Below are 26,018 nucleotides of genomic sequence, written 5' to 3'. Positions count from 1 at the left end.
AGGCTGTTCTACACAATTCTGTAATCCTCAGAGCTATGAAAACCGAAATTTTAAAAGTTCAGCACCAAAACAAATGCGGGTTCAGAGGGCGATGGAAGTAGAAGGGCTATTGTAGAGGGCACGGATCATTCTCCGCCTTCCCGCCCCCCCGCATTCGGCCCGCCACAATGCACTCCAAACCTCGCGCCCGGCCGCTGCTCGCGCCCCGCCGCCGAGCTGCCATGGAACCCGAACGTTGACGTCATCAATCCTCTCCCAGTAATCGCCGGCGCAGTCACAGGGCGGGAACACGCAGCGCGCGTGCGTCCCAGCCGTAAAGATGGCTGCACAGGACCGGGTCGGCGCCACAGGTCTGCAGTATTTGCATGTCGCTATGTCTTGTGGGAAGTCGCCATAACCGAGAAATGTCTTTAAGTTTGGGAGTCTTATAAAGGCTGCGTGAGCCCACCCTTTCCCATAGGGCGGAGGGAAGCTCATCGGTGGGGCCACGTGCTGAGTGCGATTAGTCACTCTACTCTGTGTCCCTTGGGAAGGTCTGAGACTAGGGCCAGAAGCGGCCCTAACAGGGCTCTCCCTGAGCCTCGGGGAGGTGAGTTCCCAGAGAACGGGGCTCCGCGCGAGGGCAGACTGGGCAGGAGATGCTGTGGACCCCACCCTTCGGAGGGGCCTGGCGGATGCCTCCTTAGCCGGAGCTTGGAACAGACTCACGGCCAGCGAAGTGAGTTCAATGGCTGAGGTGAGGTACCCTGTAGAGGGGCCTCATAACCCAATTCAGACTACTCTCCCCCGTCCTCTTTTACATGAGTCAGTGCTGCAGCTTACCAGAAAGGGGGGAGGGGGGAGGATGCAAGGGACGAAGCCACGAGGGTAGCGAAGGGATCTCCTTTGAAGGCAGAGAAACCTGGTCATCTGGATTTTACAAAGATACTTTGGGTGCCACCAAACAAGCAGATCCCTGATGACCCTAATTAAAAACTGAGACGCTGCATTCCTACGAGAACAACCACGTAAATCTGATACTGATGATTTTCATGAAGGTACAGATATTTATATACCTATTACTTCAACAAATATTTATTGGACACCTTGCTGTGTTCTGGGGATGTGATAGTTTAGCCAAAATTAGACATAGCTCATGTGTTCATGGATCTTACAGCCTGGCTGGGGACAGATAATCAGGTAATCACACAAACAAAAGTAAAAATACAGCAGCAACAAGAATTATAGGGAGACGCCTACAGTACAAACGGAAGTTCTAATGGGAGAGCAAATTGGGGAACTCATCGCTAAGGAAATGACAGGAGTTGAGCTGTATCAGAAGAATCCGTAAGTAAACAGGAGAAATACGAAATGGCTGGAGCTGGAGAGGAAGCCAGTGCCCAGAGCAAGCCAGGCTTTACAGGTCAAGATAAGAAATTGTGCTTTGTTCTACTAAGGGGGTGTGTGTGTATGAACTACAGATGGATTAAGGACTGACACTCAAAAATAAAACTTGAAAACCGTTAGGCAGAAAATACGTAAATGTCTTTTAGATCTTGAGATAAGAGACGGGTTTCTTTTTATTTATTTATTTATTTAATTTATTGAAGTATAGTTGATTTACAATGTGTTAGTTTCAGGTGTGCAATAAAGTGCTTCAGTTATAAATATACATATATAATCTTTTTCAGATTCTCTTTCATTATAGGCTATTACATACTATTGAATATAGTTCTCTCTGCTATACACTAGGTCCTTGTTTGTCTATTTTATATCTAGTAGTGTATGTATATGTTAATCTGAAACTCCTAATTTATCCCTCTTCCCCCTCACTTTCCCCTTTGGTAACCATAAGTTTGTTTCCTGTGTCTGTGAGTCTATTTCTATTCTGTAAATAAAGTTTATTTGTATCTTTTTTTAAAGATTCCACATATAACTGATATCATATGATGTTTGTCTTTCTGTGTCTGACTTTCTTCACTTAATATGATAATCTCTAGGTCCATCCATCTTGTTGCAAATGACATTTCATTCTTTTTATGGCTGAGTAATACTCCATTGTGTGTGTGTGTGTACCACATCCATTCATCTGTCGATGGACATTTAGGGTGTTACCAGGTCTTGGGTTATTGTAAATAGTACTGCTATTAACACTGGGGTGCCTGTTGTCTTTTTGAGTTAGAGTTTTCTCTGATAGTATTCCCAGGACTGGGACTGCTGGATCATATGATAACTCCATTTTTAGTTTCTTAAGGAACCTCCATATTGTTCTCCATAGTGGTTGCACCAATTTACATTCCCACCAACAGTGTAGGAGGGTTCCTTTTTCTCCACACCCTCTCCAGCATTTATTATTTGTAGACTTTTTAATGGGATGGGGTTCTTAAGACACAAAAGTCATTGAGTATAAGAGAAAATATTGATATATTTGATTATATTAAAATTAAGAATTTTTGTTCATCATAACATGTAAAGTTTAGAAGAGAATAAAATTTTTATTATTTGCATTTGTTGATTATGAATATAAAAATCTATAAGATACTGGGGGATAATTTTTTTAATGCAGTAAGGAAGCATAGCAAGGCTGATAGAAAGTAACATATAAGGATAAACTGTATCTTTATAAAAGAGCTTCAAACAAGTAGAAACAGAATTTTTAGGAAATATATCATTTAAAAGAACATAAAAGCACATCAAGTACTTGCAAATAAATCTGACAAACTGTAGGTGCTCAACAAATGTTTGTTCAATTGGTATGTTAAAGCTCTATACAGCTGAATTACAGCACAAATACGCTAGACTGGTCTAAAAGGCATTAATTTTAAAATAGGAAGAGGTAAAAAATGGACATTTATTAAAAATAGCTGATACTTAGTAGTGCTTTTTGTGTACAAGACACTGAGCTAAGTGCTTTTACACACATAACTTCATTTAATCTTTATAATGGTAATAGCTGGAATTTATTTAGTGCTTACTATGCTATGAGCTTTACATATATTATTTAATTCTCACAACAATCCTACAGGATAGGTAGATGATTATTATCTCCATTTTACAGTTGAGGAAATTGAACTTTAGAAAAATTTAAGTAATTTATTCAGGTCACATAGTGTACTGGTTTGCTAGGGCTGCCATAACTAAGAACTACAGACTGGGTTGCTCAAACAACAGAAATTTATTTTCTTGAAATGCTGGAGGCCAGAAGTCCAAGATAAAGGTGTCAGCAGCGTTGGTTTCTTCCAAGACCCCTCTCCTTGGATTGCAGGTCTTTTTCTTGTATCTTCCCTACTAAGCGTGTTAACTTGAATACTACCCTGCTGGCAAGTTCTAATTTGAGTAGATCTGGACTGTTTATAATGAAACATGCTACCTTGCATACATTAGCCATGTTGAGATTATAAAGGATAGGAAATTATCCTAAAGGAATGAATTAGCCCATGTTTGCTTGTGCAAAGTATATTAACTCAAAAGAAAACTTGGTTTAAAAAGTTCAATCCCCAAACAGTGCAAGTAGCATCACTGGTCCTTAAAGATTCAAGTAGGTGACGGAGGGGGTTGCATCATTTCAGCACCTTTTAAGGTAAAGGAGGAGGGAATCATCAGTAGCCAATCAGGCTCTGAGGCTGCTTCCCAAAGCCACTTCCTGTCTCTCTGCTTTCTCTCTCTCCGTTTTGGTGGTTCACTGGTGAGTGTGCACTTAATTTTGCTCCCTAATTGTTTTGAATTTCTCTTTGATTTGAGCTGTTGTATCCTGGTGGCAGGGCTTTATTTCAAGCCAGCATTGGAGTGTATGTGAGGCGATTAATTTTGGCCGTGCAGAGACTGGGAAGGCAGTGAAATGATCTGCTTGGCTTGTTCCCACGTGGGCCTCTGCAGTACCGGGTCTGCCTTCCTTCTCCGAGACAGGGTGACCTGGGAACAGCAGACTGCTTCATGAACATGAACATGAGTGTTCTTGGAAAATGTCTGAATTTATTTTGCTTGGAGGAAAAGGTACCGTTCGTATCTCAGTGTTGTTTTGACTTCTGTCTTCCTGAGAGAGAGGGTAGATCCTGGGAGGAGGCGTTCAGACTAGTATGTTTTAATTCTCCTGTATCTGCAGGGCGCAGGTCCTGACTGGGTTTGTAGGAGCTGCAGTGGATGCTGTGTTTGTCCTAGTCTTTGCTTAGAGCATTCGGCTTTTTTAGAGGGACCAGGCAGCAGGCTCTGAAGTCAGATGATTTTAATAAACTCTAAGAGGAGCTCTCAGTTTTAATGTGTCACCACTGTGGTGATGGTGCCCTAAAAACTTAAGATGTACTGAAAAATAAGGGGCCTTACTTGGTGCAAGCCTAAATCAAATTCCAGTGCCACAGCTGACTCCACCAGTGACCTCTGGTGAGTTAGTGAACCGTTCTGAGGCTCAGGTTTTGAAGATCAAAGTATGTGAAGTCCAGGGAAGTCCAGGTACCAGTCACTGTATAATAAGTGTTAAGTACCTTCTAGAAGTAAGCAATAAATTTATTTTGGATATAATTTTTTCTCATAAAAAGTTTTGCCTAGTGGCATTGAATGATACACATTCATTTGAATATAATGTATATGATGTTATCTTACAAGTAAAAATGTGAGAAAGACATAAGCTAGTGCATAGAATGTGGTAATAGCCAGTTGTAGGCCCCCCCATAATCCTTATAATTCTCAAGCTTTATTGTTATTTTGTTTTGAATAGGTAATACATTCACATGGTTCAAAATTCAAAAGGAATCATAGTGTATATAATGAAATCTCCTAAGCCCGAGTCCCCTCTCCAGCGTTAACAATTTTTGTTTCCTTCCTAAGATATTATATGCACATATAAGCAAATGTATGTACTTAACCCTCCGCTCTTCCATACATACTTCACCATGCATCTTACTTTTCCCGCTTAAGATTTCCAAATGAGTAAATAAGGAGGGTACACATTCTTTTAATGGTTACATAGTAATTTATATATGTACATACCATAATTTAACTTTTATTGGTGGACATTTACATAGTTTACAGTCTTGTTATTTCCTTCAAAGTGAATAACCTTGTACATAAGTCGGTTGTCACACATGACGTTTCAGATGGGTTCTTGATATAGTCATGTTTAGAAGGACTCTCAAAATGCTGTGCTTCCTGTTATTTTGTGTGCATAGTGATGACTAGAAACCAACACCCCCAAACATCTTGATTGAGCAACACAGGATTTTCTATTAAAAGCAAGACCAGGCTGATGGCTTTTATGTGAATATATCCTTGCCCACTTCAGTTTAAGGGATGATTTATTTTGCTGTGAACACATATTTAATGTTGAGGAGGAATGACAGCATGAATCAGAAACCACGTGGCCTTTATATTCATGAGGGCAGAAGGGGTTTGCTTGCCATGTGTACTTAGCAAAATGTGTGCTGGATATCTTTCTGAAATTATGGTGTTGAGTGAGTAGAGTCATATTTTAGCTTTAAGTTGGGAAGAGTGGAAATGTTTTTTGAGCTGTAAACATGCAAAATAAAACAGAAAGCCTTTGGGGATTCCTCCAAAGTTACTTATTTTAAAAGTGTTAAAAGGCCCAGATCATGTCTTGTGAAACTTCTATTTTTCCAGTCCAGAAGTTTCGCTGCTTGGGAGAAAAATGAGTTTCCAGTGGAAGTATGCTCTTTTTGTTAGAGTAACTTCACGTAGACTAGATTGGAGTCTTCTATGTTAAATAGGGAATGAGGGGGAGAGGTGGGGGAGGCAAACTTTCTCTTTTTTTTTCTCAAAAGACAGAGACTCTTGGATTTGGAAGGACCTTTATGAGTGACTTGTCTGGACTCAGGATTATTGTGAGAAGTGTGAAATTTTAGGCAGAATATTTGCATTCCTACTCATTAGCTGGTTAAGCCTGGACACTTAGTAATAGAAACAACATACGAAACATTTAACTACATGCCAGGTACTTTGCAAAACATTTTATATTTTACCTAGTTTAATCTTCATAACACTTCTAAGAGGTAGGTGGTATTTGTCCTCATTTTATGGAAAAGGAATCTGAGGCTTAGAGAAGTTGCATAATTGCCCCAGGTCACGGCAAATACATGGAGGAGCCAGGATTCAAATCCAGTTCTGTTCAACTTCACAAACCATTATCTTAACCACTAAGCTAAGTTGCCTGTCATTTAGTCTTTAAACTTTGCTTGCATACCTATAAAATGGAGAAGATATAATACTTGCAAAATTAGGTGATACGTGGACAGTACTTTATAAGTTTTAAGATAGGCAAAGTATTTATGAAATAGATAAAATATGAAGTTAACAGAGTAGAAACTTTTAAATGCCTCTTGCATTGAATTTCAAATTTGAAAATTATTCCTTCCTGCTGTTTTGACCCAAAGCCCTCAGGTACTATATTTTGATTTCATTTTTGTTTGCTCCACCAGCAATGGGACTGGGACTGTTTGAAATGATGGTCTCTTGGGGTGAGCTGCATGACTAGTCAGTATTTCTGATCTAACCAGTTTTATTTCATATGTGCTCTAAGTGGATTCCTCCCGCACTGAGAGGTTAAAACAATAGGTATTCTTGACTAAAATAGCTGCCACTGAGTGGGAAACAAAACTTCAGAGTCTGTTCCATAGTATTGCCTTCTAGAACTATGCCAAGCAAGCAGTTTAGCATTTATTTCCTATACAAAGTTTTGTGTTGCTTCCCTTTGCCTCAGGTTAAAGATGGAATCCACTGTGGAAAGAAGGCCCAGGTCTTCAGCACCCTGTGTGCAAGCCTGGAAGCAGCTCCGTGAAGTCCCCTATAAAATCTGCTGCAGACCCCTACAAATCAAGTGGGCTTGGATTTGGATGTTCTCAGCAGGAATGGTTAAAGCCTGATGGAACCACACAGGCAAGTACTTGAACTTTGACCAAGATATGATGCCTTAAAGTGTTGTGTTTTACTTGTATATGTGTCTTTTCTATCTAAAAAAGATAGGAGGTTCTTTGAGTTACTGTTGTATCCTATAATGTGGGATATACAGTAGGCACTGAGTGGAATGGAACTGAGTATAACTCAGTGGTAATATAACCTTAAAATGGAAGCATCAGCTGATTTAGTATTATCAATTTGTAGTTTGTGTCAAGTCTTCATCTCTTCACATATAAAAAAATGTAGTTTTTGGCCCTGAGCACCCCAGTCCATTGAAGTACTTATTGCCGCAGGGGACAGAATGAAGGGGTGAATGAGTGTTTATGGGGGAATTTACAAAATATTTACTTTAGCTCCCTAAATAACTCAGTAACTATACAGTGGCCTTCATGTGGTAGGGTGACACTTGCTGAAGCAAGACTAGACTCCTGCAGGGAGCGTCACACACTGGGAAAGGCATCACATATTTATTATCAGGATTTTTGTAGTAGGCTATGTGCTGTGTGCCAAGGACACAAAGACCAGGCCCTTTGCAATCTAGGTTTTGTTTGTGAGATGAGACAGATAGAGAAGTTACACCTTTAAATCTATAATTATTTTTCTGTATGAAGTACTTGGACAGGGAGTTTTGAGGTAGACAATGTTAAAACTCCCACAATAAGAAATATTGTGAATATTGTGAAATAATGATAATAAGAGGGGGGAGGGTATAGCTCAGCGGTAGAGTGTGTGCTCAGCATGCACAAAGTCCTGGGTTCAATCCCCAATTACTTCCATTAAAGTAAATAAAGACCTAATTCCCCACCCCCCCCAAAAAAAAGAACTGCTTTAAAAAAAAAATAATAGTCTTGCTTCCTGTCTCTGTTCCCTTAGTTAACCTTACATGCTTCTGCTCTCCAAAACATTTTACACAATTAAAGCACTATTCACGTATAGGACAAGAAAGGAGTGACGTTACACTTTGATTGTATGTCTCAGGCACTTAAAGCTCCCCAGTTTCTTTCTGAGCTACAGACCCAGCACGCTACTCTCATTACGTTCTACAGCAAACTAGCTTGTAGCTGTGCTGCTTACTTCATGCAGGAGGTGGCATGGTGAAATGAAAATAAGGAGTTTTGACAGAATTGGGTTTAAATCCTAGCTTTTAATACCTAGGGGGCGTTAGGAAATTGGTTTAACTTCTCTGAGCCTCAAAGTTCCTTGTAAATATGGGGTTGTTGTAAAGTTTGAGTGAAACAATTTCAATAGTTCCTGACAGATTGTAGGAATTTTTAAGAATGATAGTACTCACTTTGTGTCAGCTTATTTTAGATATACCCACCCTTTAAGGCACTGCTGTCCAGCAGAACTTGCTGTGATGATGGAAATGTTCTATATTTGTACTGTCCAATATGGTACCCATCAGCCACATGAGGCTATTAAGCAATTAAAATGTGACTGAAGAATTTAATTTAATTTAGGCTGTATGTGCTGTTACCTATTGGACGGTGCAATCTTTCTTTTGTTGGGATATAATTGACATATAACATTATATTAGTTCTACTGTACAACATAGTGATTCAGTATTTGTATATTTTTGAAATGATTCCAATAAGTCTAGTTAAGTAAGATCCATCACCACTTTTTCTTCTTGTGATGAGAACTTTTGAGATTACTCTGTTAGCAACTTTCACACATATAATAAATATTATTTTATTTTAAGTACAATTTTAAGGCGCATTCAAGACCTATCCTTATTCTTCATGAAGCATTCCTTGACCAATGATTCTTCTTAACATTATTTTGCTCTCTCCACCACTTATTTGGTGCTTACCGTGAACATTCATTTTCATGAGTCTTGTCTTTCCAGCTAGATTGTATTTGAAGTTATGGGTTTTAACTTGCCCATTGCTGCATGAAAAGAAATATGATAAAAATATGATTGTAATATTCGTAGTTAATAAGTTTTAAATAATCATTAAATGTAATAGAAAAAATGTTCTAGTTAGTCATTAGGTGAAGAATAGGGAATAATATGAAGGTTGCCTGCAGTGGTGAACTTTGTGTCAAGTCTGTTTCACCTGAAAGTTGATTACGTTCAAACTCTGAAGAAGAAATTAAAGCGTCTTTCCTATACTGCCATCTTGAGGCCGATTTGGGCTCCAAATGATGCTAATTGAATTTTGCTATGTCAAGAGAAGGTTTTCTTCAGTTCATTGTGATAAAACTTTTATGAAATGTAGAGATTAAATACAATTGACATTGGCTCAAATGAAATTGAAACATGCTTTGAAAAAAAGCTATTTCAGATTATCTTCTCATTTATCTGAATCTTACGAGTTCTTAGCTCCTTCTTTCCTTTTTTAAAAGGATTTTGTGAATTTCATGGCTGTGGTTACCCTGTGAATACAGGTGTTCCCTGCAATCACATACTCTGTGAACTTGAAGAGACTGGCAGTAACCCATTCCGTTTACATCCCATCCCCCTGAATTCATTCCTATAGCTGCCAAGCTCTGGTTGCAGTCAGCACATGGCTCCTATCTTTTGCATAACTATTCTCTTATTATTAGACTGCTGACTTTTATAACCTTTCAGAGGTTAGTCTTATTGTACAGTTTTACCCAAACTTTTAAATTTATACAAAAGTGGAGCTTGTATGGAAGTCTTGCCCTAGTCTGCTGTTGAGTTTGGGTATTTGATGACATGCTACAAGTAGATGGGTCAATTTATATTACTGAGTGGAGATTCAAATGAAGAATGAACAGTTTTCTTTGAGATTAATTTTCTTTGGGGCTATATGGGTGTGACTTAGTATGGAGTAGGCTGGTGTGCATTTAAGTTTTGTAGTTATAACCTTTGTATAATTTTTTCATTTATTATTTTTCAGATATGGTGCCAGATAGTTGATAGATCCTATAGTTCTACTTGATTTCTAGAAAGAAGCCGGATTCATCTGATACCAGAGGTAAGTGTAAAAGAAAACCTTCACTTTTTTCTCATTTGGGTTTCTAATCACCTAGCAAGTTTGGGGGCTCAGTTTTCTTAGTGGCTGAAATTTGGTAGTTGAAGAAGCCTTAGCTCTAAACTTAACAGTGTTCCCCTGGCTTAGGGACAAGGAGCTGGTGCTGGCTTGTCCTTCCTCATCAGTCATTTGCAGTTTGCCATGATGAAATGCATGTTAAGTCCGTGTTTCAGCTGATTGCCCTGATTAAACACATGCTCTGAGCAGACTGAAGCTAGGGCCAAGACCTGGAATTGAATTCTGCTTCTTGGAATTCTTACTGGGATCTAGCCCGTAAATCTTTGAATGATGAACTTGATACTACAACACTTTGTCATGGTTTGCTCTTTTGTGATGTCTCTTTGAGATAGACAGAATTAGGGTCAAGAAAAATTGAAACAGAAAAAACACAGATAACTAGTATACTTCTATCAATCACTTAACTTGACAGTTTTTAACTAATCACTGTTTTATTAGTCTATATATAAGACTTAAGAATCCCAGAGTTGGTTATATTAGTTTTAAAATCAAGATCATATAATGCAGCACTATACAGTCACTTAAAAATTATGATACTGGTTTATCTTTCTTAAAATGGAAGGGTATTCATAATACATTAAATTAGAAACAAGTTACAGAGCAATATGTATAATCTTTTTTCTGTTGTAACATTGTAATATACTTATGTTTCCTTGAGAAATCATTTGAAAGGATATACTCAAATAGGAGGGATTATTGTCTCTAGAATTGGGTTCTTTGGGTGATCTTGTTAACCAGTATTTTCTGACTTTACTATATTCATGTATTGTATAATTTATTTTAAGCAGCCTACATGGCACGGGCTTGTATTCTTGCACCTGCAAGTTTCAGCAGAGAATGGGGCTACACATGAGGGTAAAACACAGTAAATACAAATAATTCAAAGTAACATCAGCACTTGAAATAATTTTTTAGCTTTTGGCTATGTCTTTTGCAGAAATGAAATTTCAGGAAACTGAAAATAAATCGAGGTCTCACTTCTTTACCAGTCTGGAACTCTTGGGAGCTGTAAGTCTTGAATATACAATATATAACAGCATTTTTGTTTTATAGTAAGGCTTACATTGAAATTGAGAAGCTTTGACATATGTATGAGTCTGTGAAAACTCATCTTTGTGACTTCATTGCTAGCTACCAATGTGCTACAAATTTTTAAAGAGTTAGTTAAAAATGAGAGGTAGCATTGCATAGTAGTTATACAAGTGTTCTGAAGTCAGACTGTTCAACTCCATTCTTTATCACTTAAGCAGCTATATAACCTTGGCAAGTTTCTTAACATCTCAGTGTCTTAGTGTCTTTATATCTTAGATGATGATAATAATAGTACCTGACACAAAGGAATAGTACTTGACTTTGAAGATTAAGTTAGATAACAATGTGTCGGGTTTAGAGCATTGTTAGCATGTGGTAAATGCTCAATAGATGTTAGTTATTTTGTCATCAGAGTCCATGTGTATTTATCTTAGACTTTGTGCTACCTGGCAATTTCTGACATCTGCATAGTAGGATATCACAAATGCTTTTTTATTGGTTATGTGCATCTTTCTGCCAGTTGGTCTAATCCCTCATCTTTACCCCTAGCACCTAAAGCCTAATTTAGTTCTAGAATTAGGCAAAATGTGGTAAGAAGGACTATAGTGTATATATACACTGTATATTTTGTTCCAATAACATTTTCTTAATTAATCTTGTTTTTGGCACTACTTTTATCATCTGATTCTTCTTTCTGTCTATCTAGCTTGATCAGTTGATACTTAATGGTTCTTTAAGTTCTTGACTGACAGTCAATTGTAGTGATTGTACTGATGTTTCTTAAACATTTATTTAAATGCTTATTAAAATGATTGGAGATAATCTTTGATGGCTGTTCCTCTCACTGCTTGGAGTCTTAGGTAGTGAGATTTTAGTCCATCATATATTAAACTGACTTGTCTTCACTCAGGGCACCATGAGGATGGGTTGGCTGTCCGTTGGTGCCTTCTGATTTTTGCGGGGTCAAACAACTGCAAAGCAGGTGGTGACTGTAGATTAAGAAAATATCTGTAATTGAAAACCCCCACTAATTTTAAAACAGGAGGATATAATGTATAGGGAACCCTTTGATTGCAATAGTGTTTCAATAGCTCTGATCTAGGGCTGTGAAAGAATGAGCTCTAGTCAGTTGATTCTGGGAGTTACTGAAACATATTCTGAAGTCATTCATGTTGAAATTTTAAATGGCTTGCTCAGTTTTCTATTGAGTAATTGTTCACACATTTCAAAGCATTATTAAAAATATCTTTTCCTTTGCAGCATGAAGGTAGATGATTCTTCAAGTTAAAGATGGACACTGACTTTTCACACCAGAAATGGCTTATAGAATCATCTTGCCAAAATGTAAGAGGCAGCAAAGGAAAGAGGAAAATATTTTCTTCTATCATTCTTCGATTCTTTGCTAGATTGTAAACTCCATGAAAGCAAGATAACTTGCTTATCTCTAATGCCTGGCCTAGAATAGATACTCAAAAAATATTTGAAGTTATTTGAAATTTCCGTATTTTTTTTTGAATCCCTGGAAAATGGCCACCATTTTAATGGCATTTCAGCAAGACATTTATGTGGAGTAACTGGGACTTAAATTTTGACTTTGATCTATACACTATTTTGGTACCAATGAGTCTACTTAATATCTGATTATGATGCTCGATCTTTTAAAAGGCAGTGAAGAATATCTGCCAAAGCAACCTGTGTATGTGAGGAATAATATACAAAAACTTATTGATATTTAATAGGAAATCCTTTATTATTAATATTTTATTGAAAGCCTTATTGGACATTTATTATAGATTTAAATTGGACATACCAGTCAAGTATGAAGAAAAAGTCATTTTTTCTGCTGTATATTTAATGTTGAAATATTCTCAACTGTTTTGGCTCAATTATACTCAGAATTTTTTGCTCTATGTACTTTATTTATATCTGTGAGGGTATATTTAACATGTAAGGGTACAAAATATACATCCGAACATAAATCACTGTGTTGGAATGAGATGTAATACTCATGCTTATGCCAGAATCACGATTGGTATGCGACTATAATAAATTCTGTTAGAATATGAAACCTATTCTTTAATTAGGATTCTTCTATTAAAACAAATATAAATATCAAATTAGTTTTATGTTATTTTTTGAGGGGGGTAATTATGTTTATTTAGTGGTTTAAGTGATAGGTAAGCACAAATTGTGCTGTCAGTTTATCCCAATGCCTTATGTTAGGGAGAATGGATTAAAGATCTATAAATTAAAAGCAAAACTTTAAACCCATAGAAAAGCAAAGAATATGACACTGGAGTAAACACAAAGCACAAAAAGGAAAGACTGATAAATCTGTGTACACTAAAATTCAAACTTATGTTTGTATGCCATGTAACTGACAAAGACTCCTTTTAAATCAAGAAAATGATCAAAAGATATGAATACGCAATTCATAGATGAGGATCTCTGAGTAGTCATTCACATGAAAAGATGCTTAATAACTAGTAATGAAAGAAGTGCACATTAATTAGGTGCAGCCAGTATGGAAAACAGTATGGAGATTCCTTAAAAAACTAAAAACAGTTACTGTATGATCCAACAATCCTACCACTGGGCATGTATCTGGACAAAACTCCACTGGAAAAGATACATGCACCCCCAATGTTCATAACATTTACAATAGCCAACAATGGAAGCAACTTAAATGTCCATCAACAGATGATTGGATAAAGAAGATGTGATATATATAGCCATAAAAAAGAATAAAATAATGCCATTTGCAGCAACATGGATGGATCTAGACATCATCAAACTAAGTGAAGTAAGTCAGATGGAGAAAGACAAATATATGCTATCACTTATATATGGAATCTAAAAAAATGACACAAGTGAACTTATTTACAAAACAGAGACTTAGACATAGAAAACAAACTTATGGTTACCAAAGGGGAATGTGGGGAGGGATAAATTGGGAGTTTGAGATTCGCAGATACAAACTACTATACACAGAATAGATAAACAACACAAGGCCCTACTGTATAGCACAGGGAACTATATTCAATAGTTTGTAATTACCTATAATAAAAATAAGACATATGTACATATAACTGAATATGCTGGATGACAAACTAACATTATAAATTAAGTAGACTTCACTTAAAACGCTGAGATACCATTTCACTGCTATCAATAGGCAGAAATGAAAACCAAACAAAACAACCCTGACACTTAAACATGTTGCTGAGGTTGCAGTAGTGGACTCTCATCTTTGCTGGTGGCAGTGAAATTTATGTTACTACTTTGGAGATTGGTTTGGCAACATCTAGTTTATTTGAAGATGGTTATATATCCAGTCTTTGGGTATCCTATAGGAGTTCTTGACGGGTACTCAAGGAGACATGTACAGAAAGTTCATTGCAGTAATCTTTATAAAAGCCTAAAACCAGTGTTCATTAGAAGAAAGAATAGATAAATTGTGGTATGTTTATAGCAATTAGCTGTTAAAATGGATTAATACAAGGTATTAAATTTACATCTCAAAAACAATAAGTTAATAGCCAACTGATAGCGTATTATGTGAGAAGATTTAGTGGTTTTAGAACATGCAAAGTTTGATGTATACACATACACTGAAAGCATAAAAGCAAGCATGAGAATGATTAACACCAAAATCTGGCTTGTTTACTTCTGGAGAGGTGGGAGGAAAATGGGACTCCTCAATCACAGGAGAGGGTTCAGTTGGATCTGCAGCTTGTTACCTTGCTGAAAAATATCAAATGTGAGAAAGTTTGGATTTATTAAAGCTGAGTGATGGTCATTCTCCACGCTTCTGATATGCTTGATATTTAATAATAAAAACAAATATTTAAAAAGCTTTTTTGGTGGATGGGTCTCTATTCTAGCCCGACTGATTTCAGTAATATCCCCAGGAGTACCTTAGAAATGAGCCATGGAAAGGTTTGTCTATGCCATGAAAGGACACATGCCACCAAGAAACAGGTTAGGTCAGTTCCCAATGTTCTGGACTACAAGGATATTAAGACTTTATAACTCCCTCCCTTTTTTCTATCTGGCAAAACATGTTGGCCCTCCCACTTCCCCCCTTCCCCGCCAATGTATGTATATGTATATATTTTATTCCTACAGTATTTTAGCCAAATGTGTTGGAAATCGGAAATTGAAAGACAATGGTGTGGGTAACACTAAGGTTTGGGGAATCAATAGCATGATCTTGATGAAGCAGAAAGGGATCATACTGCAGCACAAAGGTAACTTAGCTGCAATCAAAGTTAGGGACGGGTCAAAATTTTTTTTAATTCAATTTCATTTTTGTTCGTTGTTTTGCGGGGTGGGGGAAGATTAGGTTTTTAAAAAATTTATTTTAATGGAGGTGCTGGGGATTGAATCCAGCACCTTGTGCATGCTAAGCACATGTTCTACCACTGAGCTACACTTGCCCTCTGGTACTGGTCGAATTTGAATGCTTTGTGTTTTATAACTTGAAATGAGATTGTACATTATTATTGTACTTTAAGTAATATTTCTACATTTGGCGTAGTTAAAACCAGAAAATCCACAAAAGGCTCAGATAGTCAAAACATGTTAGGGATTACATGGATTACACATGAACCCCTAATCTTCAACAAACCCATTTTGTACCACTAGAATTAAGGTACTATTCTAAACTCTCAGAAGACATTTTAGGAAAAGTGTACAAAGGCCAAGATGATCCTGATTACTGTGAACCAGTTGCAAACAGACAAAAAACTAGCAGAAAGTTGTTTAATTACAGTAGGGTTTTTTTTTTTTTTTTTTTGGAGAAAGGTTTAGTATACAGATTCACAACCCCTAAAGGGGTTTGCTGGGCTGAGCGTCCATTGTGTTGATTTATTGGATTGTATTTTGCTAATTCATACCAGTGTCACATCATCAGGAAAGGTGGCTACACAAGACAGCATTAAGGCTTATATTCTGAGGACGCCTCATGCTCTCCTCAGCTTAATTTCTAATATGAATTCCATACAGATTGAGCAGAAAGTCATACAGTGAGCACAGAACAGAAAAGAAAGTCATAGGTAACAGCATTAGGTTAAAACAGGTACAAACATTTAAACAATTATAAGCAGGCCCAGGAAAGCACACAGGCAGATCACCTCAAAAAAGCTGTGACATCCGATCTTATCATTTCAAGAGTTGTAATTAGTGTTCATAATGCAGACTCTAAATCAAGGAAAGTTCTTTAAATGTATATAGAGGATGTGTAAAAGCTGGAAAGAAACCTATTTCAAGATGGATTAAAAAATACCCAGGCAGAATCTACTTCAATGTGGAGGTGTTACTTGTCCAAGTATAGGTATTCCATAATTTCGGGGAAGTTTTCCTGAAATACGAAAGCCTGTGCTGCCCAGCGGTACTCCCCAAATTTTCCCGGGACAAACACCTGCGTGTACTCAGAGGCTAACTTCTCAATCGCCCCCCAAACCCCCTCGGCTCTGACCTCAAAGGTTGGGTCCATGACAGCTTGGACGTCACTCCTGTGCCAGTCGAGGGCTTAAAAAGGCACACAATGACAGTATCTGCGGGGCTCCCAAGTGGGAAACCTAGACCAGGCTCCGTTAGCTTCGTGCACTGAGATGCGCGTTCGGGTGGGCGTGCCGCCCACAGTCCCGTGGCCACAGCCGGCGGGTCCCAGCATCCTGAGCGGCGGGAACCCTGTCGCCCACTACCCAGCAGGCCCCGGGGCGCTTCCGCGCCTGCGCCCTCGGACGTGGTGGTGACGCCCCCGGCGAATCCTCGCTCGTCGTGGACTTGAGGAGGCAACGGCGTTTTCCCGCGCTTTTTCTGGACGCCTCAGGTTAGGTATTTTATTTATATTATTATTGTTGATATTCTCTCTGTCGAGCGTGGAAAGCAGGCCGCGAATTTGAAGTTTTGGTGAGTCTAATTCTCAAACTTTGGTCTTCTGTAACTTGGACAGATTACTAAATTGGCTCTCCCCCCCCGCCACCACCTTGTGGAAAATTTGGAATTAGCTGCGCTTCTCTCTCTGCCTGAGGAGGGTCTCAGCTTCCAAATTGTCCCCAGCTCTTCCCCAATGCACATGACCCAGCTGGAGGTAAATTAGACCTCATAACTCCCGCTACCAGGTGCCACACACCTGTGGAGACTCACTCAGCGGGGACATTGGGGTTCAGGGGTCAGAGCGTCTTTGTCCACCCCTAGGACCAAGGCAGCAGTCTTGACAGATTTTACCAGTTCACAAATGTGAACATTGTCCCTTGGCATATAATTAGTGTGTTACTGTTGTTTTATACAATATATGACTTATTTTGATATGCTCAGAATATGGCTGCCTAGTTTGGGTTAGTAAAACGCCAGTGAGAGAGGGCACTATGTTGAATAATAACTGAATCAAGTGTATTTGTATAGCTTTACAAATGTTTTAAATAGAAGCATCACATCGAATAGTATTTATATTAATAGATGAATTGTTTAATTCGTGATACAATCTGCTTTTATATATATTTTCAGGCTTCATAATGATCAGGTACTTGGATGAATTAGGTTAGTTTCCATTTAATACTATCAGGTTACTACTCTTTTTTAGTCAAGGCAACACAGGTAAAGAATCTGAGGGATCAGCATATGTGCAAAAACTAAAAATGTAACTTAAAATACTTTGCACTAAAGAATAACTGAAATCAGTGCCTGGACTTTTATATCTGCCAAGTGTGACAAGTGATATTAAAATATTCTAGCAAATTATGAATGGGTAACAAATGTGGATTTTTGTTTAGATATTGAGGCATGGCAAAAAGCACTAATTTAATTTTTATTTGTTTGTACCTTGTCAATGTTCCTAAACCTTTTTTTCCACAAACATTTTATCTTTGACTTGTAAGTGAGATTTGAAACACCTGTGTCTTTAACTTTTTCCTTAAAAATTTTTTTCATGGTCTTTGTAGTGGTTTGCACAAAGGAGCACAATGTTGTTGACTGATTGAAATCACTAGGATAAATTGATTATAATAAATATAAAAACATAATAAAAGGTACATTATTTTGTCATCATAAAATGAAGACTTCCTTTCCTCCCTCCCTCTTTTCTTTCTTTCTTCCTTTCCTTCCTTCCTCCCTTCCTTCCTTCCTCTCTCTCTTTCTCTCTCTCTTTCTTTCTTTCTTTCTTTCTTTCTTTTCCTTCTTTCCTTCTTTCTTTCTTTCATTTTACTGCAATTTGACTTTTTCGTTTACCCCTTATTAGGATTCTTTCAGCATCTGGAGACCTCATTGTCTACCATGTCTTTGTGTGAAGACATGCTGCTTTGTAATTATCGCAAGTGTCGCATCAAACTCTCTGGTTATGCATGGGTCACTGCCTGCTCTCACATATTCTGTGATCAGCATGGCAGTGGTGAGTTTAGCCGTTCACCAGCTATCTGCCCTGCCTGCAACAGTACTCTTTCTGGAAAGCTAGATATTGTCCGCACAGAACTCAGTCCATCAGAGGAATATAAAGCCATGGTATTGGCAGGACTTCGACCAGAGATTGTGTTGGACATTAGCTCCCGAGCATTGGCCTTCTGGACATATCAGGTTAGTGCTTAGGCTGGTTTCTTTGGAGAGTATGATTTCCATTTATTCACTCTTTTTCCTATTTAGTCATTCAACATATATATTTTTTTGAATACCACGAAATACCTATATCTCACTTACCTTCTTAGGTGCTGGGTATACAGTAATGAACAAAACATAATGAGCTTCAAGAAAGCTACAGTTTAGTGGTGATAAAGATGAAGAGGAAACCTAGACATTTACAATATGTTTTTAATGCCTACGATGATAAGGGAAGTAGCAAGTACTATGGGACCACATAATAGGGACAGGTAACCCAGACTTAGTAGAGTTATATCAAATTGTAACTCTAGAATGAGGCAAATTAAAAATGGTTAAGAAAAAGAAAAGTTGTCATATTTCACTTTCTATCAATATTTAAGAGCAGTGAATCCAAAGATAAGCCAAAATTGGTTTCTGTGTGTAGTAGTTGTCTATTGATGTATAACAAGCTTAGTGGCTTAAACAGCAAATTTAGTGGACTAAAACAACACACATTTGTTATCTCAGTTTCTGTGGATCAAGAGTCCAGGCATGGACTCTATTCAGGTTCTCACAAGACTGCAGTCAAAGTGTTGACAGGAGCTGCAGTCTCATTTGAGTCTTGGCTGGGGAAGAATCTGCTTCCAAGCTCACATTGTTGTTGGCAGCATTCACTTCCAATGTCTTTTATTTTCTTTCTTTAATGGGCTACAGTTTTTAAGCATTTTTAGGTTTGTAGCAAATTTGAGAGGAGGGTGCAGAGTTTTCCTGTATATCCCTTGCCTGCACATGCATAGCCTCCCTCATTATCAACATCCCCCACCAGAGTGGTACATTTGTTACAAATGATGACACTACGTTGACACATCACTATCACCCGAAGTCCATTGTTTACATTAGGATTCTCTCTTTGGGTTGTACATTCTGTGAGTTTGGACAAATGTATAATGACATGGAAGCAACATGATAGTATCATACAGAGTAGTTTCACTGCCTGAAAAATCTGTGAACCACCTCCAAACCCTGGCAACCACTGATCTTTTTACTGTTTTCATAGTTTTGCCTTTTCCAGACTGTCATAATTGGAATCATACAGTTTGTATCTTTTCAGGTTGGCTTCTTTCACTTAGTAATATGCATTTAAATTTCCTCCACGTTTTTTCATGGCTTGATAGTGTTCATTTCTTTTTAGTGTTGAATAGTGTTCTTTCATTAGATTTACCATAGTTTATTAATTTACCAATTGAAGGACATCTTGGTTGCTTCTATCTTTTGGTAGTTATGAATAAAGCTGCTATACATATCTGTATGCAGGACATACATTGTCAGCTCCTTTGAGTAAATACTAAGGAGCATAATTACTGGATTGTATGGTAAGAGTATGTTTATTTTTGTAAGAAATTGCTAAACCATCTTCCTAAGTGGCTATAACATTTTGCATTCTGACCAGCAATGAATTCCTTTTGCTCTACATCTTTGCCAGCATTTGGTTTTGTCAATGTTCTGAATTTGTGTTATTCTAATATGTATATAGTGATATCTCATTATTGTTTTAATTTGCATTTTCCTGATTACATATGATGTGGAGCGTCAACGTGTAATCTGTATATCTTCTTTGACGTAGTGTCTGTTAAAGTCTTTGACCCATTTTTAAATTGGATTGTTTTCTTATTGTTGAGTTTTAAGAGTTCTTGTGTATTTTGGATAACAGTCTTTATCAGATGTCTTTTGCAAATATTTTCTCTCAGCCTGTGGCTTGTCTTTTTCTCTTGACATTGTCTTGTGCAGAGCAGAAATTTTTTATTTTAATGCAGTCTGGCTTACAGTTATTTCTTTCACAAATTGTGCCCTTGGTGTTGTATCTAAAAAGGCATCACTAAACCAAACCCAAGGTCATTTAGATTTTCTCCTGTTAACTTAAAGGAATTTTATTGTTTTCATGTTTTACATTTAGATCTGTAATAAATTTCGAGTTAGTTTTTGTGAAGACTGTTAAATCTATGTTTAGATTCATTGTGACCTCAGTATTTTGCTGGCTTTTGTCCAAAGGCTGCTGTTAGTTACTTGCCTTGTTGGCCTTCCATGAACCTGGCCACTTCTCTTCCAGCAAGAGAGAGAGTGTGCTAGTAAGACAGACCCTGTGTTCTTACGTAATGTACTCATGTAGTGATATCTTGTCATTTTTCCTGTATTCTAGTCATAGGCTCTGCCCACACTCAAGGGGAAGATATAAGTACCAGGAGGCAGGGATAATTGGCTGCTATCTTGTAATATGTTCTCCACACTGTGGATTACTTGAAATATAGCATTATATTTCTTAGAAACCATTGGGCTACATGTCACTTGTTAAGGTTAGACAAATACTTCTTTTGTTGGTGTGATGGTAGTGGCTCGAGAGTATTCCTCCTGATACCTTTTCTATGCATTTAGCGACATAGTGTATTATTTTCTGTAATAACCATCCTATCGTTCATCCTAATTGCTTCTTAACCTGGTTCTAAACTTTAAAGTAATAACATCCCAGTATGTGTGTTTTTCTTTTATTTTTGTGTTTGTATAACGTTAAATTATATAACTTTGCATTTATTACCTTAAAAATCTTTCTTTTCTCTCTTGGGACAGGTACACCAGGAGCGTCTCTATCAAGAATACAATTTCAGCAAGGCTGAGGGCCATCTGAAACAGATGGAGAAGATATATACTCAGCAAATACAGAGCAAGGATATAGAATTGACCTCTATGAAAGGGGAGGTCACCTCCATGAAGAAAGTGCTTGAAGAGTACAAGAAAAAGTTCAGTGACATCTCTGAGAAACTTATGGAGCGAAATCGCCAGTATCAAAAGCTGCAAGGCCTCTATGATAGCCTTAGGCTACGAAATATCACTATTGCTAATCAAGAAGGCACCCTGGAACCATCCATGATTGCACAGTCTGGTGTTTTTGGCTTCCCATTAGGTAAGAAAGGACATGTGATGTCCAATATCCAGTTTTTAAATCAGTCATTTTTCTCACTGTGCTCTGCATAGTTCCAAGCAGTTAGTGGAGATTCCAGAGACCTGGAGTGGTAGTAGGCTCTAGGTTGGTTCTCATCTATGTCTTGATCTGCACATCATTACTTTTATCTATTTTATTTGCTTACATTTAAGTTGCATCTTCAATTTGAATAGAGAGTAAGACTGTCCAAATTAAAATTTGCAGATTGACACTTCAAATGAAAAACTATTGAGTTGCAGTAACAATAATATTAACTGCCACTTACTGATTCCTTACTAAGTGCTAGGCACTGTTATAATTTTACATGTGTTTGTGTTATTTTCAAAACTTCATGAGATAGGTATTATTATGATCACCCCTATTTTATAGATGAGTAAACTGAGGCACAGAAAGTTTAAATAAATCGGTCAAGGTCACAGAGCTATCTTCAGAGCCCACAATCTATTTGCCATTTTTCGAGAAGGCCATGTTTTAGTTTCTTTCACATGGAAATACTGATTGTACAGTTCTTAAGTTACTGTCAGTTGTTTGATTTGTTTGTTCTTTTGTTTATTCACTCATACATTCATCAAATATTTATCAAACATGTTTCACATGCCAGGCTACTAGGCATAATTCTAGGCAATGAGGATATAAGGATTATCCAGATAGGATTCCTGCCTTCTGGAAATGCACAATCTAGTATGATACTAGCTTTTCTTCTTGTTAGGTGCCTTGTTAGATGCAGTGAATCTCATATTTCTTCCTGAGTTCTCCCCTTTCTACTCTTCTTGGTATAGCAGAATCCAGTAGGTTTTTACTATGCTATTAATAAATAATTTGGGGCACATAAAAAAGTAAAGCTTCTTGTGCTGTATTTTCCTAAACACTCATTTTTTTGAAATTTATTATGGGCCAAGGAAAAAGATTCAGTCGGGAAGGAGATGATGTCCTAGAGAAGGCATGAAGTAATGAGATGAAGCATATCAGATATGAGAATTGAAACAAAAACAAGTTTCTGCTTAACTTTCAGTTAATCTAATTTAGTAGATCAAAGTGGTACTGTATATGGATATTGTAGATGTTCTCATTTTTTCCTTGTCACTATCCACATTTATTTCGCTTTCTTTCATTTTTACCAGTTCTTTCCTATTCCTCTTTTTGTGCACATTTACCTTTTTTTACCTCTTGCTACCATTATTGGCTTGAAGCAGATATATTCAACATTCTCCTTTAGTTATGTGTTTCCTTTAAAACCTGTAGAAGCCAAGGAATGGTTCAGAGGAAGTTGTTAAATGCTTATTTAATCAGGTCTATTGTGTAATTTTTCTAAAGGCTATTCTAAATGATCTTGGGTCATGAATACGTGCCAGGATTTCATAGTTGTTATATAGTTTTTAATGTTTATAGAAATCTAAAAAAAATTTATCCTTAAAGAACCTGGGACAAGTTTATACACAAACACACACACACGAATATATATGATATCCCTTTGACATAGATTAAGTAGATAACAAATGAATAAAATCATGATACTGTAAATTCTAGTTCTACTAAAATATTTCATTGTGTCTAATTACTTTGGTGATGAGGTAATGGCTGTCATTGGAAACTGCACACAGAAGAAAGTATGATATGTATACTGTGGTCAGGAGAAGAGGCCATCATAGCCCTTTTCTTTATCCAACATTAGGTTTATGTTTTATCCATCTCATAGGAGTTGAGTTCTGGTAAAATATTTATGGAATGACTTTGTCTTTTTGTTCCAAAAGATCTGTAAGGAAATAGATGCTTAAGTTCTTCCCTTATTTTCTCCTAGGGAACAACTCCAAGTTTCCTTTGGATAGTACACCCGTTCGAAATCGAGGTGGTGGAGATGGTGATTTTCAGTTCAGACCGTTTTTTGTGGGTTCTCCCACAGCGCCTGAACCCAGCAACAGCTTTTTCAGTTTCGCCTCCCCAAGTCGTGAGTTAGAGCAGCAGCAAGTCTCTAGCAGGGCCTTTAAAGTAAAAAGAATTTAGCTCACCTTACAGAAGTTTCTCTGTTAACTTTCAGTGATTTCATTTCACAGATAATCTTTATTCTAGGTAGGAGTCACCAACCTCCATGTGTTTGCTATTGAGTCTTTGAAATTATCTTCACATTTTCAACTTATAAGAAACTCAGTGTCAGTGGGGGTTAGCTTTAGAGTCTGGTTTCTTACTCTGTTTCTATTATTTAAGGCATGAGCATTTGATTAAACTCAATTTTATTATGAACTGTCAAGTTTTCACCAGCAGTGAAAAGCTTACAGTATTATTGGGTGTTTTGTAGATCGCCATTCGTTTCTGTCTAGGATATTTCTGACTGAGACATGTTTAAGCATAAATATATAAGCACCTATGTCATATGTCAGCATGTCACTTTGGGTTCTGGTATTTATACGTGCATGTGTATGTATGTTCCTTTACATTGATATTTTGCTATATTTGACAGTATATTTATGTGAAGATTTTGGTTTTAGGAAATGGTGAATCTGTAGCTTGTTATTTGGGTGTGTACAGTTATTTGTATACATTTAATGCATTTGCCCTTGTATTAACTCATTTGGAGGTGTTCTCATGTCAATGAATGAGGGTACAATTTGAGGCATGTATGTATGTTCTGTTCCTGTTTAATGATTCACACTGATAAAGCTATTTTGTGAAGTTGATATTTTGGCATTTATTTTAAAATAAAATTACCTCTTTCTTTACTCTTTTGCTTGCTGTTGCCCTGGGTCACTTATTTAGGAATGCACTTCTGCAGAAAACTTACCAATATGTTATTGATCTCAAGAGATTATATTAAAATACTTTAAAAGATATATTCCTTGTTTGTCTTTATTAAACAGTGATCATTTCTGACTACTATCACAGAAAACTTATTTAAAATGTAGAGCCAAGGAAGAGATTTGAAGGACATTTTCAGTAACTTTCCATCCTGTTAGGGGCAAGACTTGAAATCATACTGGTTGCATAGGCAGAACATCAACGTTCTAGTTACAGTTTTTTTTTTTCATATGTTTGTTGTGCAAGGTTGAGTTTAAACTTGCCTTTGTAGCTACATCTGTAAAGTGAGGTATTGAATTAAGTTATCCTTACAGCCTTTTTTAACTCTTAGATTTTATGATTTATTGTTGGAGGCTTGGGAAGAACTACAATGGAATTACCCTAAATGCCAGATACCATTGTTTTGTAGGTAATAAACTCATACTGAAATCATTTGAGGATGTTTTACATTCAGTCATTGCAGAAAGGCAAGTGAATACCCTTGCTTTACATAATTTAATAGCAAGCAAGTAATGTTTTCTTCTTTAGGGGTATATAATATAAAGTCTCTTCAAAAATATTTTTTACTGTACCCTGAAGTTTTCAACCTTTTATGGTGTCTGAGAAAGAGGATGAAAAAATCATGACATAAAAGTTTTAAAACATTCCTATTTCATCACTCATTACACAGATTTTATAGATTACAAAATTTTTTCTCCCCTATACAGTTTTAAATTTTGTTGGAAAGTAGTTTGAAGAAATAATTTTATGTGGATTTATGATTTCTCCCCTGAATCTTTGCTTCCTCCTTTGTCAGGTTCACAAAATCAATCTGAAGTACAAGTAAGCTATAATTAAAACTAAAATTAAAATGTAAAGAAAAACTGGTGGACTATTACATGATACTTTTTTAAAAAGTTATTTATTGAAGAGTTTAATACATTCACATGGTACAAATTCAAAAGTTACAAAAAAGGTATACAGTGAAAATTCTACCATTTACCCCTGTCCCCCAACCACTCACTTCCCCTTTCTGGAAGCAATTACTGTTGCTAGTGTCGTGTGCCTCTTTCAGAGATAGTCTTTTTTATTTAAAATAATTTTTTATTTAAAAATTATGTTTATCTTTGACTAGTTAATACATGCACATGATAAAAATTCAAAAGTGTACACAGTGCAATGTTCTTTGCCTATTGACAACACTCAATCCCCCTGTCTCCCTCTCTAGAGACAGTCATTGTTTTTCGTACCCTTCGGGATATAGTCTATCAGTATATAAGCATTATTAGTGTACTAATATATATATACTATTAGTGTATTAGTGATGGCTTTCATAATGCCATCCTAAGTGTAGTTAAATAGATTTATTAGGATGGTGTTCAAAATTATAAAATTGCTTGTGTATAGAAAATCACTATAAAGTCTGGAAAACATTCAGACAAATTAAATTACCTTACCATTGTACTAAACTTCCTTCAAAATTTTAAACTTATAACACTGGCGTCTACTATTTTAATCTGTCTTCTTTTGGGTATTATAATCTTGGTATAAGTAAACAGGCAGATATGAAACAAAATATGCATGAACCAAGATGAGAACGTTGTTTCCAGGATTTGGAGAAGAAACAAGTTTATGAACTCAGAAGTAATTACAGACCAGGTCCTTGAGCTATACGGATTGGATTAAGTTGGTTTGGAGCGACGCCGTTCCTTGAAAACCAGCCCCTTTCCTCAGGTGCAGTTAAG

The 26,018-nt window shown here is 36.9% G+C and overlaps 2 protein-coding genes, 1 long non-coding RNA gene and 2 other non-coding genes across 13 annotated transcripts in view; 4 read left to right on the top strand and 1 right to left on the bottom strand.

Moving 5' to 3' along the window:
• The window catches only part of PARP2 (poly(ADP-ribose) polymerase 2), a 77,600-nt gene that overhangs the window by 13,043 nt on the left and 38,539 nt on the right, over nt 1-26,018 (bottom strand). Inside the window, exons 1-3 of one of the 5 annotated variants that reach the window (XM_072962749.1) lie at nt 16,414-16,532; nt 14,545-14,678; nt 8,696-8,772 (exon numbers count right to left, since the gene is read on the bottom strand). In XM_072962749.1, coding sequence (XP_072818850.1) covers nt 8,696-8,772; nt 14,545-14,567 — 100 coding nt within the window. In that variant the 5' untranslated portion in view covers nt 14,568-14,678; nt 16,414-16,532. Of the gene's footprint in view, nt 1-180; nt 320-8,695; nt 8,773-14,544; nt 14,679-16,413; nt 16,533-21,099; nt 21,186-26,018 lie in introns of those variants that run through there. The other 4 variants (XM_072962750.1, XM_072962752.1, XM_072962751.1 and 1 more) reach the window with 4 other exon arrangements.
• On the top strand, nt 270-12,423 carry LOC116278039 (uncharacterized). Of its 5 annotated transcripts, none has more exons than XR_012073407.1 (5): nt 270-350; nt 6,686-6,861; nt 9,750-9,827; nt 10,840-10,910; nt 12,195-12,423. It is a non-coding gene; the product is annotated as an uncharacterized lncRNA (long non-coding RNA). The 5 variants fall into 5 exon arrangements; XR_012073408.1 differs by lacking the exon at nt 270-350 and adding an exon at nt 461-589; XR_012073410.1 differs by lacking the exon at nt 270-350 and adding an exon at nt 1,366-1,402.
• On the top strand, nt 10,018-10,094 carry LOC116278070 (small nucleolar RNA SNORD126). The gene has a single exon (XR_004187491.1). It is a non-coding gene; the product is annotated as a small nucleolar RNA SNORD126 (small nucleolar RNA).
• Nucleotides 11,761-11,907, top strand: LOC116278067 (small nucleolar RNA SNORA79). The gene has a single exon (XR_004187489.1). It is a non-coding gene; the product is annotated as a small nucleolar RNA SNORA79 (small nucleolar RNA).
• On the top strand, nt 16,680-24,329 carry CCNB1IP1 (cyclin B1 interacting protein 1). The gene is made up of 3 exons (XM_072962753.1): nt 16,680-16,770; nt 21,132-21,465; nt 23,303-24,329. The coding sequence occupies exons 2-3, from the start codon at nt 21,195-21,197 to the stop codon at nt 23,503-23,505; spliced, it is 474 nt and encodes a 157-aa protein (XP_072818854.1). The 5' UTR covers nt 16,680-16,770; nt 21,132-21,194; the 3' UTR covers nt 23,506-24,329.

The sequence above is a fragment of the Vicugna pacos genome, chromosome 6, assembly GCF_048564905.1.
Source record: "Vicugna pacos chromosome 6, VicPac4, whole genome shotgun sequence".
Lineage (NCBI taxonomy): Eukaryota > Metazoa > Chordata > Mammalia > Artiodactyla > Camelidae > Vicugna > Vicugna pacos.
This window is presented reverse-complemented; position numbering and strand designations above follow the sequence as displayed.

Excerpts from the sequence above, each read along its gene's own strand:
- CCNB1IP1 (XM_072962753.1), top strand. The coding sequence starts at position 21,195 with ATGGAGAAGATATATACTCAGCAAATACAGAGCAAGGATATAGAATTG. Across the intron at positions 21,466-23,302 it reads TGTTTTTGGCTTCCCATTAG|GGAACAACTCCAAGTTTCCT; the intron begins GTAAGAAAGGAC and ends ATTTTCTCCTAG.